Genomic DNA, 16,609 nt, shown 5'->3' on the forward strand with positions numbered 1-16,609 from the left:
GGGTGATCGATAGTGGTTCATCCAGACACATCACCGGCTTTAGAGAAATACTAGACTCCATGATAGAGAAAGATGATGAGGAAGTAACCATCGGAGACGATTCTTCACATCCAGTCAGAGGAATTGGAACCTGCACCATCAAACTGAAGTCAGGCATGTCACTACGACTTGAAGAAGTACTATATGTTCCAGGCATCAAAAGAAATCTAATCTCCATATCAGCACTAGAAGATCAAGGATACAGAGTGACCTTCATGGAAAACAAGGTGTTGGCTTGGCCAAAGAGATCCTCCATCAAAGACGCTAAGGTCATTGGTCGAAGACAAGGCTATTTGTATGAGCTATGTACAGAGCCCAATCTAGCATTGATCCATGAAGCAACTAATGCAAATGAAGTATGGCACAGGAGATTAGGTCATCTGAATTATAGAGCTTTGTCAACCATGGGAAACCTTGTCACAGGTCTACCTAAGTTGAAGCAATATCATTCAGAGGCTTGCAAAGGGTGTGCCTTAGGTAAAAATACCAAAAATGCATTTCAGAATAGTACTAGGAAAACTAGCAAAGTTTTGGAGTTAATTCATTCTGATGTATGTGGACCTATGTACATACCCTCCCTAGGGGGATTTTTGTACTATGTAATTTTTGTTGATGACTACTCTAGGAAGACGTGGATCTACTTTCTGAAATGTAAAGAATCAGAAGAGATCCTAAGTAGGTTCAAAGAGTTTAAAACATTAACAGAAAATCTCTCTGAAAACAAAATTAAAACCTTAAGAACTAACAATGGGGGGGAATACACATTAGAACTATTTAATGACTTTTGTAAAAATTCTGGGATTAAGAGGGAGTTATGAATACCTTATAATCCACAACAAAATGGAGTAGCTGAAAGGAAAAATAGGACCATAGTAGAAGCTGCCAAAGCCATGATACTAGATCAAAATCTAAACTTGAACCTTTGGGCAGAAGCAACCAACACTGCTGTGTACATACAAAATAGATGTCCTCATTCACACCTTGAAGATAAAACTCCTGAGGAAGTCTTTACCAAAACAAAACCAGATATCAGCCATCTTAGGATATTTGGGTGTCCGGTCTATATTCATGTACCTAAAGAGAAAAGACTAAAACTATAACCCTCTGGAAAAAGGGGAATACTTGTAGGATACAGTGAAACTTCTAAAGCCTACAGAATCTATGTACAAGGACAGAGAAATATTGAACTCAGTAGGGATGTAATCTTCGAAGAAGATTTAGCCTTCAAAAGGGCTCAAAATACAATAGAACCTGAAATTCATAATCCTACTTCTAACCTAGAAGAAGAACCTACTCCTGAGCTTCAGAGGGAGTATCTTGAGGAAACTATAAGTGAAACACAAAACCCACCTATAGATAATCACAAGAAAAGACCACTACGGGCCACCAAAACTATAGCAGAAGCTCAGAAGTTCGTTGCTCCTTCAGGGACCTTCAGGGAAAGCAAGAGGCCTAATAAATTCATCAACTATGTTGCACTTATGAATGATCTCTCTAAAGCTGAACCTAACAATGTTTCAGATGCACTCAAACATCAAGTATGGATAGATGCCATGACTGAAGAATATCAGTCCATTATGAAGAATGATGTTTGGGAGATTGTTCCTAGGCCAACCAAGAAGTCTGTCGTGTCTTCTAAATGGTTGTTTAAAATCAAGCATGCTGCAGATGGCAGTATTGAAAAACACAAGGCCAGATTTGTAGCTAGAGGGTTCTCACAGAAGGAAGGAATAGATTACGAAGAAACATTTGCACCTGTTGCCAGGTACACATCAGTAAGAGCTGTCCTAGCCATTGCAGCAGCAAAGGGGTGGAAGGTACATCAGATGGATGTTAAGACAACATTCCTAAATGGCGAGATCATGGAAGAAGTCTACTTAGAGCAACCTAAAGGGTTTGAAATTCATGATGCAAAGTCTCATGTGTGTAGACTCAAGAAAGCTCTTTATGGGCTCAAACAGGCTCCCAGAGTTTGGTATGAAAGAATTGACACCTACCTCTCAAAGCTGGGTTTCTCTAAGAATGATGCAGATCCTAATCTCTACCTCAAAAGAAATAAAGGTGATATGTTAATATTAATTTTATATGTTGATGACTTATTAATTACAGGAGATAATCACCTAATAGATTAATGCAAGAAAGATCTATCCACAAAATTTGATATGAAAGACTTGGGGCTTCTTCATTACTTCCTAGGATTGGAAGTATGGCAGAATTCTGATAATATTGTACTGAACCAAGGGAAGTACACCTTGGACATATTGACAAGATTTAGAATGCTAAACTGCAGACCCATGACCTCTCCTATGGAAACCAACTTCCATAAACTTAAAGAAGCAGCAGCAGAATCAAGACCTACTGACCCCACTCAATACAGGCAGATGATTGGGTCCCTGATGTATCTAGTAAATACAAGGCCAGATATCTGCTATGCTGTTAATGCCTTAAGTCAGTTCATGTGTGAACCTAAGGAGATACACCTGGTTGCAGTAAAGCATATAATGAGATATCTACAAGGTACCCTAAAGCTTGGTCTTAAATATGAAAAGGTTGACATAGATCTACATGGATTTACAGATTCAGATTGGGCTGGCAGTGTGACTGACAGAAAGAGCACTTCAGGGTGTTGCTTCAGTTTAGGATCAGCCATGATATCCTGGATCAGCAGAAAACAATCTTCAGTAGCTCAGAGTTCCACAGAGGCTGAATATATTGCAGCTTCAATGGCTGCTCGAGAAGCAGTATGGCTAAGGAAATTGCTCGTGGGATTATTTGGAGAACCTATGAAACCTACAGTTATTCAGTGTGATAATCAAAGCTGTATAAAATTTTCTGTAAATCCAGTATTTCATGACAGGTCCAAACATATTGAGATTCCATATCACTATGTACGAGATATGGTTGACAGGAATGTGATAAAGTTGGAATATGTGTGTACAGGAGATCAGACTGCAGATATTCTGACCAAACCACTTTCCAGAGTGAAGGTTGATCACTTCAGAAAGGGTTTAGGTATGATAGAAAGGTAATCTGCTTTGTAATCTATACTTACATATATTTAAGATGTTTAATGTGTAAACTTCTTTGTCATGTCTGGACTATCTCTTGGCTTCTTGCCACCTGTGTTCATAACTAAGAGGTGACGATCTCTCAGATACTGAACACTTGTATGTAGACATCATAAGGTGACGATCTTATGATAGTCAAACCAGTAATCATGTTGGATCACTGGTAAGTCATGGATGTGCCATGACCATGTTGTGATACAACATTTGCACAAATGTTATTGCATTATCACAATTTGGATATAATGAGAAATTAAGCACTTCTCATATAATTATCCTTGTATTGCGTGTTAGGCAATACTGATATCACATGTAGGTGATATCTCAACCATTGATCATGATTGGATCTCTGGTAAGTCATGAATTTGCCATGACTATGTTGTGATAAACATTTACAAATGTTATTGCACTTATCACAACTTGGATATGATGAGAAACTAACCTTTCTCATAGACTTATCCTTAAGTATTGCATGTTAGGCAATACTAATATCACGTGTTAGATGATATCTTGATGAATCTTACAAATCACATGTTTTGGTGATTTCTCACATGATCAGGTGATGATTCTCTTACTTTTATCACATGTTAAAATAATACTTTATGTCACATACTCAGGTGATGTTCTTCTATTTTGTATCATATGTCTTGATGGTACTTCTCATGTATAAATGATTTTTGTTGATTGACATTATCTTAGTTATGAAAAGGAAATGTGATGCAGGTTGCCTTATCTATCTTCCAAAGCTAAGAGGGAGTGTTAATGCATGGTAGCTTATGCAAGATAAGATATTTCTAAGCTTCCTAGTTCTGTTATTTACATGCTTCATGTCTAAACTTATATTGCATATGATTATCGTGTTTTACAAACATTGCTTAGTAAGTTATCGGGTTATTAGCCGATACATACTTGCTATCGGGTGCATAACTATTGGCACCGATCCACATCTGTTATCGGGCTTAATCATCAGGCATATTTGTTATCGGGCTTAATACATACACCGCTTCATTTGGAATTAACAGTGGTTAACAACTGCACCGGTTGGATTACATACATCGTGCATTTTGAATCATCGGTGTTTACATGAACCGATTCATTATCTTGATCAATCATTATATTATATTACAATATGCTATCGAGGTTTTGAACCGATAAACAGACTTGTGTTAATGGTATAATTACAAAGGCACCGATCAATGGGTGCATTGATCGGTCATGCCTAAAATGCATGACCGGTCAATACACCAATTGACCGGTTGCCTAAATAATATATATACCAATTGAAGTCATTTGGAGGAGTCATAGAAAACATAAAATGATCTCTCTTTCAGACCTGCAGATAAAATCAGAATTATTAGACATCAACATAATTCCTCATATACATTTATAGCATACATAGTTCATAACTTGTTCTTTAATTGAAATTGAGATAACTTTACAATACTAAGTATTCTATCCTCTCTTGAACAAAGAAACCTCATATGCTAAATGATATGATCAAATAAGGCAACTCCAAGGTTCACAACGCGAACAATCGACTTTATATTCTGGATAGACTCAATGTATATGATGTGATAATGCTGGTAATCACAAAGCAACTTACGCTTTGCAAAACAACTGGAACGCGGAATCTAACTTAACAATGGAAAATAAAAGACAAAAGGATGAAGGGTTAAGAAATCTAATCTAAACCCAAGTACAATGATGATAAAGGATGGTGCTTTGATAGATGGATTCCATAATCAAGCCTTGCTTCACCATGAGGAAACAACTACACAAAACTGATGCAATCTCCAAAGGAAGCGAAGGATTTTCATATTGTAAACATTCAATAAATACCCAAGACTAGCACAATCCAAATCAATATCCACAGTTGAACTTGTGCTATATCAGGTTCAGACTGACCATACACTGCAATTTGCAATCAACAAATTCCAAGTGGTATGAACTGGAATTCCATCAAACATCTTCACATACATTTCTCCATTACCATCAATGAACTTTATCTAAATCTGAATTGAAACTTGAAAAGGAGGTTTAATTGAAGATAGATCTCAAGGGTATTCTTGATGTTCAAGAGAAATAATTCAAAGGTAAATAATTCTACAATGGTGTAGTTGGTACAAGAATAAGACTCTAGATGGGAACTTGAAGATGTATTTGTCAAGGACCGGGCCATGGCCAAAACTATTGGAGAGAAGACAAATTTTCCAATAGTTGGGACAAATGCACCACCAAATAGATATGTGGGCTTTGGCCACTGTTGTGCTGGAATATGCCCCATCTTGGGGTACTCGCTAAGGGTTAGATGGTTGTTCATTAGATTATCTGCTAATGAAAAAGACAAGGTTTTACGTATGGTATAATTTGCAAGGCAGTAGTTAGTCTCAGGTAGTAACTTATGTGCTCTGGAATAATTGAGCTCATGTAAGATCTTATCTACAAGGAAATGATTGCTCTCATGCAGGATCTCATGTGCATGATTTTGATTACTTTTTCATCTAAGATCTTACGTGCATGGAAAATTTTCTGCATGCTTTGGTAACTTGAAGTCAAGTTTATCCACCCTTTTTAAATACTACTGTATATTTTTTTCAGTAGATTATATCCCTTGTGGCTGGAAGCATTTTCTTTACTACAGGCAGATAACCTACCACAGGTTGCTTATACACTTTTTTATTGCAAACATATTCTTTTTATATCCTGCAATCTACCTTTCTTGCTCATTTTTGGTCTCTAATAGTGCTGTTTAATTTAACTGATATGACTTCTTGACATCATACCTTTTAGTCACGCCATAAACTATTTTTCCTAAAATGAAATAGAGATTACATGTTAATGCTTATGAGCAAATTATGAACTGCAGGCTGATGGACGAGAGGTTCACATCAGTATGATCTATCCTTGCTTGATGGGCTCTATAATGATTGGAAGTGTAGCAGCCTCATGGCTACTTTGTGGACCCTATTTTTGCAGGCCAGAATTGTACCTCACTGCTGTGTTTGTTACTGCAAGTTTCTCCTTAGCAATACCTGCTTATGACTATCAGGTTCTTGTCGGCTTTTGCAGATTGCTTTCATTTTTAGCTGACATAGTCATGAGAGAAATAATTTTATTACTGTTCATTTTTAAAATAGTTCTGAGTTAGCATATAGTTTTTGTTTATGATCAAATATACAATTTATATTCAAATTTATCATACTGAGATTAAATTAGTCTGGAAATTGATAAAGTAGTTTATGAAAAAGAAAGTATGTTTTAACATGGAAGATGACCATTATTTTCAGGAGATTGGACTGCTAGTGGCATTATTTTGTCTCTTCAATGTCTGTGTTGGGATCATTTCTCCTTCACTGGCAAGATTGAGAAGCATGTAAGTTTTTGGTGCTTATGTAAATAATTACTTCAAACAATGTATACTACTGCCGCACAATTTCTTTGATTAGTTAAAAGTGCAATCCAACTCGTAAAAGAAAGAAAGAAGTATACATGCATTTCTAGTGTAGTTCTTGCAAAAATGTTAATATAACTGGAGATGCATGAGTGGCAAGAAACTGAATGTTTTATTCTGTTTCAATTTCTTTCTCAAGACAGATATGTTCCTAATGATCTGCGTGCTAGCATGATGAGCTTATCTCGTGTGCCAGCAAATGCAGTCATTGTATTTGTTCTGATTAAGGTATGTTCTATGAATAGCCAGAAAACATCATTCATGTTAAAGAGGACCTGAAAATTTATTGAGTTGAGTTTTCATTTATAATGATTGTATTTGTGTTTTGTAGGGTGGCTACTATCATAATCTGGACAACAGCACAGTTTTTACATTCTGTGTAATAGGTTTACTTACAGGGGCAGGTTGTTTACATTTGTTGAAGCGATGGAGCTGTGTAGCTAATGGTAATTTGGATATCCGGTGCAACAGAATATTTTCACTTATGTCAAAATTAAAAGGTCATCAATACGGACACTGGAATTTGAGGTTGTCTATCCAAATGAAAGAGGGTGTTTATTTTTCATCTAAGGATTCTAGGGGAATTATGGTTGTAGAACTCCAGTCAGTCAATTGGAAATCATCATTGGTCAAAATGTGATAGACAAATATACTGTGAAACTAAGGATCCATTTATCTCCGCTTTTGCAGATAAGCAGCCAATGGAGAGACCTTAAAAGTTTTGGAGATTTATGTTTCAAAGAGATTTGATTTCCAAGAGTCATCAGTTTTCTAAAAACCAACGAGCTAGAGGTTCTACTCTCTCAATATAAAGACCAATGAATGCTCGTTAGAAGGACCCATTCTATCCTTGAGGAGCATGTGGAAGCCAAGCCACTGATTTGCTTACCTGGGGCATTGCATTGGTAGCATCATTGAACCGTATTGGAGTATGCAGTTCTTTACTAGTGATTTTCTTGGAGAAGCAGTGGGGCATAGAATATGTTTGATCTGTACGGTAATCCATACATGTTATGAAATTGATATTTTTTGTAGTAAATTGGCAATTATTGAATGTACCTTGGTTAAATAATAACACAGTTACATTTTGGTTGATCCGATCTTGTTTGGGAATATGTCAACTAAAAAAATTAACAGTAAACTTCTATCATGCAATTAATGACCAATTTTTTGTCCAAATCCTTTTGGGACAGCAATTGTATAATCAATCATATTTGAGTAATTTGATTGATTAAAACCTTAACACTTGATCCCGAAGAGCCCACTCATCCGTTGGCAATTATTTTATTGCACATCTTGGCTTGACTTCCATATCAGTTGCAATTTTATTTTGTATTTGTATCAGAAGTCATAGAAGACCATAAAAATGTCTATTGGATTGAAATGTGTTTGCTGCCCTGACTTTCTGATTCTATTGTACCCTTAATGGTGTATCATGGGGTCATGGGGTTGAATGGCACTGACATGTAAGGGAGATTCCATTATGTTCTTTTAAGGTGTTTCTCAGTCTTACAGGAAGCCAATGGAGTGGTCATGTCATTCTTTTTGGGGAGGGACAGTGCTAAAAAGTTAAAGATGGTGCAATTAACTGGAAATTGTTAGCTACAGGCATTGTTCCTTAACTCGGGAAGTTGAAGGTCTATGAAAGCACCCTTATTTATTATTATTTAATGTTATATTTGTTTTCTATGCAATTCAAAATTGAATGATGTTAGGACAGCGTTCCTTATGTTCTTTGGTTTTAGGTACTATTTTAATGTTGCTTCTTGGGCTTTATCATGTATTTGGCAATTCCAGCAAGTGGGTCTTTTAAATCAACAACCATCTCATTCAACGTGGAAAATGGGAAAGTGTAAGATGTCATATTTTGTTCAATAATTGGACACAAACATCTCAATTTTCTTGATCTGTAAAGAGCTGAAGCTGCACTTAAAACACTCAACAGTGGATATACCTAGCTCTTCTCAATGCAAACATACAATAACATTGCAAGTTCATAAACATAGATATTGCATCAAACATGTCTAGAGTGTAATAAACAGCTGGAATAGAGATAAACTCACCATAATAAGAGACAACACGTGTATGATTGGGGAAACCTTCAATGGGAAGAAAATGCAAGGAATAGTGCACTTTCATGTTTCATGGCACTATATCAAATGTATTTGCAAGTGTTACATCTCCATACAAGAATCATTGGAACTCAGCACAAATATGTAGTGCCTTTACACCTACTTTGCCTCCAACTATGAGAAAACCTCGACAATCTCCAAGCAAGTCCACTTCACGAGAATAAATGAATGTTGGTTCAAGGAGCCAACTCTTGCTCATACATAAACAAATCAGATATAAACTCCTAGCTTTCCATTGATGTTGAAGTTGTTGGTGCTAAAATTGTATATGTGCCTTCATAAAAGCTCTTCTTCCCACCTATTCAACCTATTTGGGGTCATCACAAGCAAACAATCAGTTAAAGTCGATCACTTTTGATTAGTTAGTTGAAAAGATGGTTGAAAGAGAAAAAAATATTTCACAAGAAAGACTGAAACCACATGAGAGAATATTTGCTATGCTTATCAAAAATACATCTTTCAATAAGGTTTGATCTTCCAAAGGTGAAAGAAATGAAGAGGCAATGGAGGAAGTAGAGGATGAGGCGGTAGAAATGACAAGGATAGTGGTCAACACCATGAGAAGCAAAATGACATACAAAACTTGTTTACAATTGATGTGATAGACAAGGGAGCCATGAGGTTCACAAATGCAAAACATCACAAGATAAGATTAAATCCTATGAAAAACAGAAGGAATCAAATAAGAGAGAAGAAAATCTCAAAATCAGTTTCGATTTAATACATTAGTGAATGTGTGCTTTCTGTATTAGATGATGTCAACTATGTCTCAGTGAGTTCAACTTGGTATGACGTGTGGGGCTTGGATACTAGTGCCAAGCAACACATGAATTTGGAAGGGACTTTGTTTAAGTTTCATGAAGAAAGATGTGGTCCTGCATGTTTGGTAGAATACAAATCTGGAACTTGAAGGAAAGGCATGATTTAATGTAACTAACCAAGACTTTTAGATTTCATTCTCCACAATGACCTATACATTTTTTAATTGTAGTGAAAATTTGATAGCGGTCAACCACCAAATAACTCCCTTGTACACAACAATCTCAGACTTCTTGTATTGACAGGGACATGAGCTGAAACAAAGAAACTTTATTTTGATAGGAAGACATAAAGTGACAGAAACTTAAAATAGAGATAAAATTTCTTCACAATTGATTAGTTAAATGTAATGAGATTCCACAAATGAGAGACAAAAGTCTATAAGCAAATTCATCAAAGACTCATATTAGTTTCGGCAATGATAATCAAATCGATTACAAAATGTCAAATGTATCCTACAATACCGGCCAAGGCAATGGTGGACCTCTCCACATGTATTCGACCTCTATGTGTTGCGCGCCTCCTTTTTCCTTGCTTTGCCAATGTTTTCCCCCTCTTGGCATCCATCCACGTTCAAAATCCTTCGTCTAGATGATCAACCATCACCTATTGAGCCCCCATCCTTCCTCCAGACAATCAACCATCACCTATCGACCCCCCATTGGCCATGTCCCCCCCAATTCTTCATCCCTCCTCTATTACCATTGACCTCTCTTCTTAATAGTTTCGGTTTCTTGCATAACCGTTATCTAATGTCCCGATGCTCTTGCATCAAAATTGTTCTCCCTAGTGTTTAAACAACAAGGACACTTTTTTTTGTTGGATGATGGAGAGTTTATAATTAGACGGGAATGTGCTAATATGGTTGTCTTGAGTAGATTTGGGAAGGAAAATAGTTGAAGCTCAAAGATGAACCTTCAACTTAAGGAAACTTCGCTCATCTGGTTGAAGGAGGAACGATAACAAGTCTTATGTGGCATCCAAAACTCAATAATGCAAATGAATGGTGTTGTAGGTTTGTTGTCTTTGCCCAAAACAATTGGAAAGTATGAAGCTGCATCTTGGCTAAACAACAGAGTCCAATTTCAAAAATCAAATTGAATTGTTGAAAAGAAATTACAGTTGATATATTCTAATTTTTGTGGTCCACTCTTGGTTCCTCTATTGGCGATAATAAGTACATGTTATTCATTGATGACTATAGTTTGGAATCCATTGAATTTGTTTTGCCTCCAATAATTTAAAAAAGAAACTTTTATAGAGGAAAAAATTGAAATTTCATTAGAAGATGAAAACATGTTTTAGAACAACTAGAAGGAGCTTTTAATCAAGAAAATAAGGCACCATTTGGTCTACAAGTAACACAAAAAAATTGTCAAAATGGGCCACACAAACATTGATAAATGTTAGGACTTGATAAAGTTGGGAAAACATGCACTAAAAGTGCATACAAAACCAAACAACAAGATGAGAAAAGCTCTTAGAAGAGATTCAATATAAGCTAGCAAATCTTACTTGGGGAGGGCATTTAGAATAAAAAACTGATAGATGGTTGGTAGCACATCATGGATGACCCCACAATGATGAGTTAAACCACTCTACTTTGCAAAAAATTATGTGATGAGTTTTGTTTACAATTAGTGTTGATTATACATTTTTTTCTTGCACATGCTAAACAGAGGGAGGTTTTTTGACAAACCTTAGTTTAGATGACCAAACTTTCCATTGCTTATGAACAAAAGGGAATTAGTTGGTCCAAACCTTTTTGGTTCTTCCAAAACATTTGGAACTAGTAACAACGACGCCAACAATCATCCCTATTATATGTGATATTTTTTAGAGCATTGCCACCATTTCTAGTGAGGTTGATCATATATAATCTAATTGTGTTGGCATATATTTATTACATCCTCAGATTAACCTTCCTCCCATTAAGGCCACATCTAGTAGCTATGAACCATATATTCGTGTTGATCTACCATCACCACATGATGTCACATGGATGAGTGAGGTTGATGCTTTGCGTAATTTGAGTGTTGCCTCACTAGTGATCTATTAGATGTATATTAGTTTACTAGTGATGAACATAAGATCCCTCTTGATGCCATATCGACACATCTCAAACGATATTTTGGTAGGTAGAGGAGCCATGGTGAGGTAATTTCACTGGGTACCAAGGGACATCAAGATATTTCAGTTAATCCTACAACGTCGCTCACCATACATTAGTTGATGCTATAAGCCCCCCTCAATGTGTTCATCCTACAAGCCCCTCTTAGTATATTCTAGATCATGTTGAGGTTATTGCACCTAATTTTGAAGGAGACACATATAGTAGGCTTCTTTTTGGTATAGACACTGCACCGCATACAAGTGTTGCCACGTCCATTCATTTTTTTGATATCAGTGGGAATGGAAGGACCAACGAGATCATAACTTAGGTACAAATTTATATATTATGTATGAAAAATTCACATGTATATTTTAAAAGTGATTAAAAAATAGATCACATATTCTAGTTCCAACTCGATTGAAATCACATACAAATTTCATATATTAGGAGCATGGTGATGTTTTGGCAGCCTTTGGATATTTGCAGTACATTGGTGATCTCATATATCATCATGAGGTATTCAAACATTAGGTTTAGAGACCAGTTAAATACATGCGTGCATATATAGTTTTACATTCACACATTAAGTATGTCAGTTTTCTAATTTTTTATGCATATACATGTTTGTATATATATGTCATGTATATATCTAGGTTCTTAGATTAGGTTAAACTTTCTTAATCCTACACATCATCTTGTACATGATGTAGATTATGGATATAAGGTAATTTCTAGATCTTGAATATAAATTTAAAATTGAATTTAAGAACTGTAATTTGGACGCTATATATGCATGTACACACATATCTAGATATTTAATTTTACATGTGTTTGGATATGTACTTTCTTATGCAAGTCTAAACAGATGACTTGGGACAAGGCTCAACAAAGAGAGACTCAATTTACTCATAGACATATTAGACGTCCTCATTTATGAGTTGTTTTATGTGCACACGTGTTAGTTATTTATATATATATGTATGTTTAGTGAGTTCATTACATCTAGAAATGCTAGATTATATTATGAGTTCATCTTTATTGCGTGTACATGTTATATGTGCACTCATGTTTAACATTCTTTAACATTATTGATTTATGATGTTTTATGTTATATGCATGCATAGTGACATCTTGTATCACATGTAAGTTCATTATTGATATATAGATGATGTTTAATATGTTTTATGAGTTCATTATATGGATTAAATTATTGGAAAACTAATATCTTAAATGTTCCTTTCATTATGTTACAATTTTTATTAGATATCTAAATTGATATTTAACATGTAAATGATATATATACTTATTTATGATTTTCAATCTCTCTCTCAATCTCTCTCTCTCTCTCTCTCTCTCTCTCTCTCTCTCTCTCTCTCTCTCTCTCTCTCTCTCTCTCTCTCTCTCTCTCTCTCTCTCCTCTCTCTCTCTCTCTCTCTCCTCTCTCTCTCTCTCTCTCTCTCTCTCTCTCTCTCTCTCTCTCTCTCTCTCTCTCTCTCTCTCTCTCTCTCTCTCTCTCTCTCTCTCTCTCTCTCTCTCTCTCTCTCTCTCTCTCTCTCTCTCTCTCTCTCTCTCTCTTCATATTTAATGACAAATTTTTATATAGTCCATCTTTATCGCTATAACTAAGTGAATATATTGTAGAATGTTTTGCTCTAAAATGTAATAATAAAAGTAATACTTTTTTTATCTATCTTTATTTGTTGATAATACGTTCTTTCAACAATGATTGATCCAATGGGATACTCTTGCCCATCACCATCTTTCATTGATTGTGACAATTTGCATTTTGGTTTTGTACATCTTAGTAGATAGTAATCTGCAACTTTTTTTATTGTCATATTTTGCAACCAAAAAAATATCATTTGTATACCACAAGTAAACCATGTACAACTTTGGTGTAGAATAAAAATCAATTTTACAATAGACAACTAAAATTTAATTTAAAATTACATTTAAAATTTGTACCTTAACAACTAAATTAGAAAAAAATTTGTAATTAGCTAAATATAGAGGACCACAAACCTCCAAAATGTCAGTATCTTCATAAGAGGCATTGATACTAATTGTTTCATTTCCCATCATTAAACATATCCTTCTCTAACAGTCTCACATTGTAGAGTATTCATATTGTTTATTGTTTTCAATACAGTCAACACAAAAAATATGATTTTTCTTTCACTTGAATAGTAAGAGGCTTGTTATGTCCTATAGTCACGACTTGATGCAAACTTCTAATACCATCATTGTTTTACAGTTATAAGATTTGATCGATCAATATCTGTAAATATGAAAAGTTTTAATATAGTTTAATATTAAATTTCAAACTTTATCTAATTAACAAGTGTATTCAAACTCAATTCATGTACTTGAATTTAAATAAAATTTTCAAAATGACAAATTCAATGTACCTTCATCCTTTAAAAAAAAACATTTGTTGTATATTGAGTCACTGTTTATTTCATGAGCATCAAAATGACTTTCGCATTATCCAACAATTTCATTTGCATTTTGTAGGGTGTTTACTTCCAAGCTCATGTTGACATTAAGTGTTCTTAAAATTTTTGAAAAAAATTTGTCCTTGAACTATTGAGAAATGTTCATCAATAAATCATTAGAAGGCAAGAAGATGTGTGTATATAATAAGAATTCAACAATTTAAAATTTACATTCCATATGGTGTTACTTCTAAGTTTATGTTGGTGAAGTGCATGTGTCACACATGTTCCCACTCCATCGTGCTCTCTTTTTACACGTTCACTCTCAATTTTTTTTCCATAGAAACTTTATATTATGTATAGCATGTTGCTGGGTAATCAATTAAGTGCTTTGTAGACTTAGATTATCCTGTGAAGTTATAAATATATCTAATCAAACAAGTTTAGTTTAAAAAAAACTATATATATGTACATGTATTTATTTAAATTTCAAGTAAGGTGAATTACAGTTAAAAATTAAAGTCAACATATCAACACATCCATTATACCAAATCCAATGTTGTAAAATATTTATCTCACTTCATTTCAAATCTCAAAAAAACATTCCAAAACAATGGGCTGCATAGTTCCTATCATGACTTGTATCATCACCGATATAAAAGTGAACCTTCTTGATGATAATTCATTCATCTTCATTACTTTCCACACCATCGACTTGAAACTTAGCATGTCTGTAGTAAACTTGTAGAAAGATTATGAATTGCTCTGAATTATATATTGACTATGAATCTCAATGAGGACTAAATGTATAGTTCTCAAAGATATCTATAATGGAGAGAATACAATATGATGGAAAACAATTTTTTAAGTTAAGAAATTACCTAGTTTGCCATCTTGGACCATGATAATGTTGGATATGTGGATATATGATATTATCAAATTTATTCGTAATCTCATTGTAAGACTATTCACTCTCTTTCAAAACAATTTATTTCAACTCCTATCTTTGATAAGTATTTCTCATATTCAAATATCTTCCAAATAACTTGCATTGGATGTTTAATAATATCATATCATAAAAGTTTATTAAAATTTTCACAATCATTACATATATTTTTTATATGTTATACATTGAATTCATTTAAATGCTCTATTTTTTCACATACAATAGACTTCAAACCTAACCTTGTGTTATACTTCAGAGGATGAGTACATTTGGATTAGTTACTACCATAGTCTTTTAATATGATTGTAGGTGTACATGAAATTCAACATGATTTTGATAGCAACAAGTTTCACATACTTTATTTATACGTACAAAACATGGTCGTAATCTCTCAAACATCCTTTGAAAAAATTTCACTTCTAGAAATTCTTGCTTGAAAACTTAAAAAATTTCACTTTGTGTTGCATCTATAAAATGTTTTGGATGAGAAACTTTTTAATCATATTCATTTGTTATTTGTATAGTGTCATTTCTATTGAAAGAAACACAAGAGTGATTGGTCCAACATTTAATTACTTGTCTTTTTACATCTTCAAAATTTCTATTTTTTTGAGGAACCCTACAAATATTTACCCAATGATTTTCAATGTTTTCATCTAAATTTTTCCTCTTCACAATATATCTTTGACCAATTCTCTTGGATACATTGAGTAATGGGGCAATTACTTGAACTTGTCTTTTATTTGATAATTTTTCACTAGAAGTTACAGCTCTACATGCAACACTTAAATCAATATCTTGCCTCTTGCTTTAAATGCATTTCAATTCTTTTGGCAAGTTTTCAATTATTGTCTATTTTAATAATTCATTTGATGATATTTTCTTAATTCCACAGTCATCAATGCTCTATGTGCAACACTTAAATCAATACCTTGACTCTTGGTTTAAATACTTTTTAATTCTTCTTGTAAGTTTTCAATTATTGTCTATTTAATTTTCTTATTATCAACCCTTAACAACTCCAAAACAGGGGTCATTTCTCTTTGCCTAAATAACTTTGCACATAATTGTGCTCTTGAAATTAGAGATTTTCTTGTAAAAATCTATCCTGAATTCTTTTATAGTGTAATTTTAATGTGCTTTCAAGTAATATGTTTTTAAGTGAAAGCTCCTTGAAAATAGAATATTCATTCATCTCCATCAAATTTTTCATACCATAGAAAAATATCTACTACTAGAACTATTTTCTTGTCGTACTTGAGAGCTACATTAACTTTGTCATCAATAATTTCAATGGGCTGTTCTTGACTAGATGTTGTATCTCGTGTTTTGTCTCTATTTTTTTTGTCATACAACCTTGATCTAGTCTTTTAATTTCCCATTTCAAATTGTTTCTTTTAATTCACCTACAAACATATACATGCATGCTCATCCTAATTTAAGTCAAGGAGAAATTTATAAATGTAATAAATTCTCTAAATTTAGATATATTCTATAATTAACTTAGAATATTAGGAGACGAGATAAATTTTTTCATAGAAAAACATGCCAAACAAGAATATTCACGTGTCTAGAATTATCCAAGTAAAATTATGCAACTATTAAGGAG

General features: G+C 34.0%; 1 protein-coding gene across 6 annotated transcripts in view; it reads left to right on the forward strand.

Moving 5' to 3' along the window:
- LOC131034289 (uncharacterized) overlaps positions 1-7,650 on the forward strand; it is a 56,142-nt gene extending 48,492 nt beyond the window's left edge. For 3 of the 6 annotated variants that reach the window (XM_059218253.1, XM_059218252.1, XM_057965738.2), the window contains 4 exons: positions 5,971-6,153; positions 6,392-6,477; positions 6,699-6,783; positions 6,887-7,650. In XM_059218253.1, the coding sequence (XP_059074236.1) occupies positions 5,971-6,153; positions 6,392-6,477; positions 6,699-6,783; positions 6,887-7,195 (663 nt within the window). In that variant the 3' untranslated portion in view covers positions 7,196-7,650. Of the gene's footprint in view, positions 1-5,970; positions 6,154-6,391; positions 6,478-6,694; positions 6,784-6,886 lie in introns of all 6 variants that reach the window. The other 3 variants (XM_057965735.2, XM_057965739.2, XR_009103767.2) reach the window with 3 other exon arrangements.
- The last annotated feature ends 8,959 nt before the right edge of the window (positions 7,651-16,609 follow it).

This window comes from Cryptomeria japonica, chromosome 3, assembly GCF_030272615.1.
Source record: "Cryptomeria japonica chromosome 3, Sugi_1.0, whole genome shotgun sequence".
NCBI classification, from domain to species: domain Eukaryota; kingdom Viridiplantae; phylum Streptophyta; class Pinopsida; order Cupressales; family Cupressaceae; genus Cryptomeria; species Cryptomeria japonica.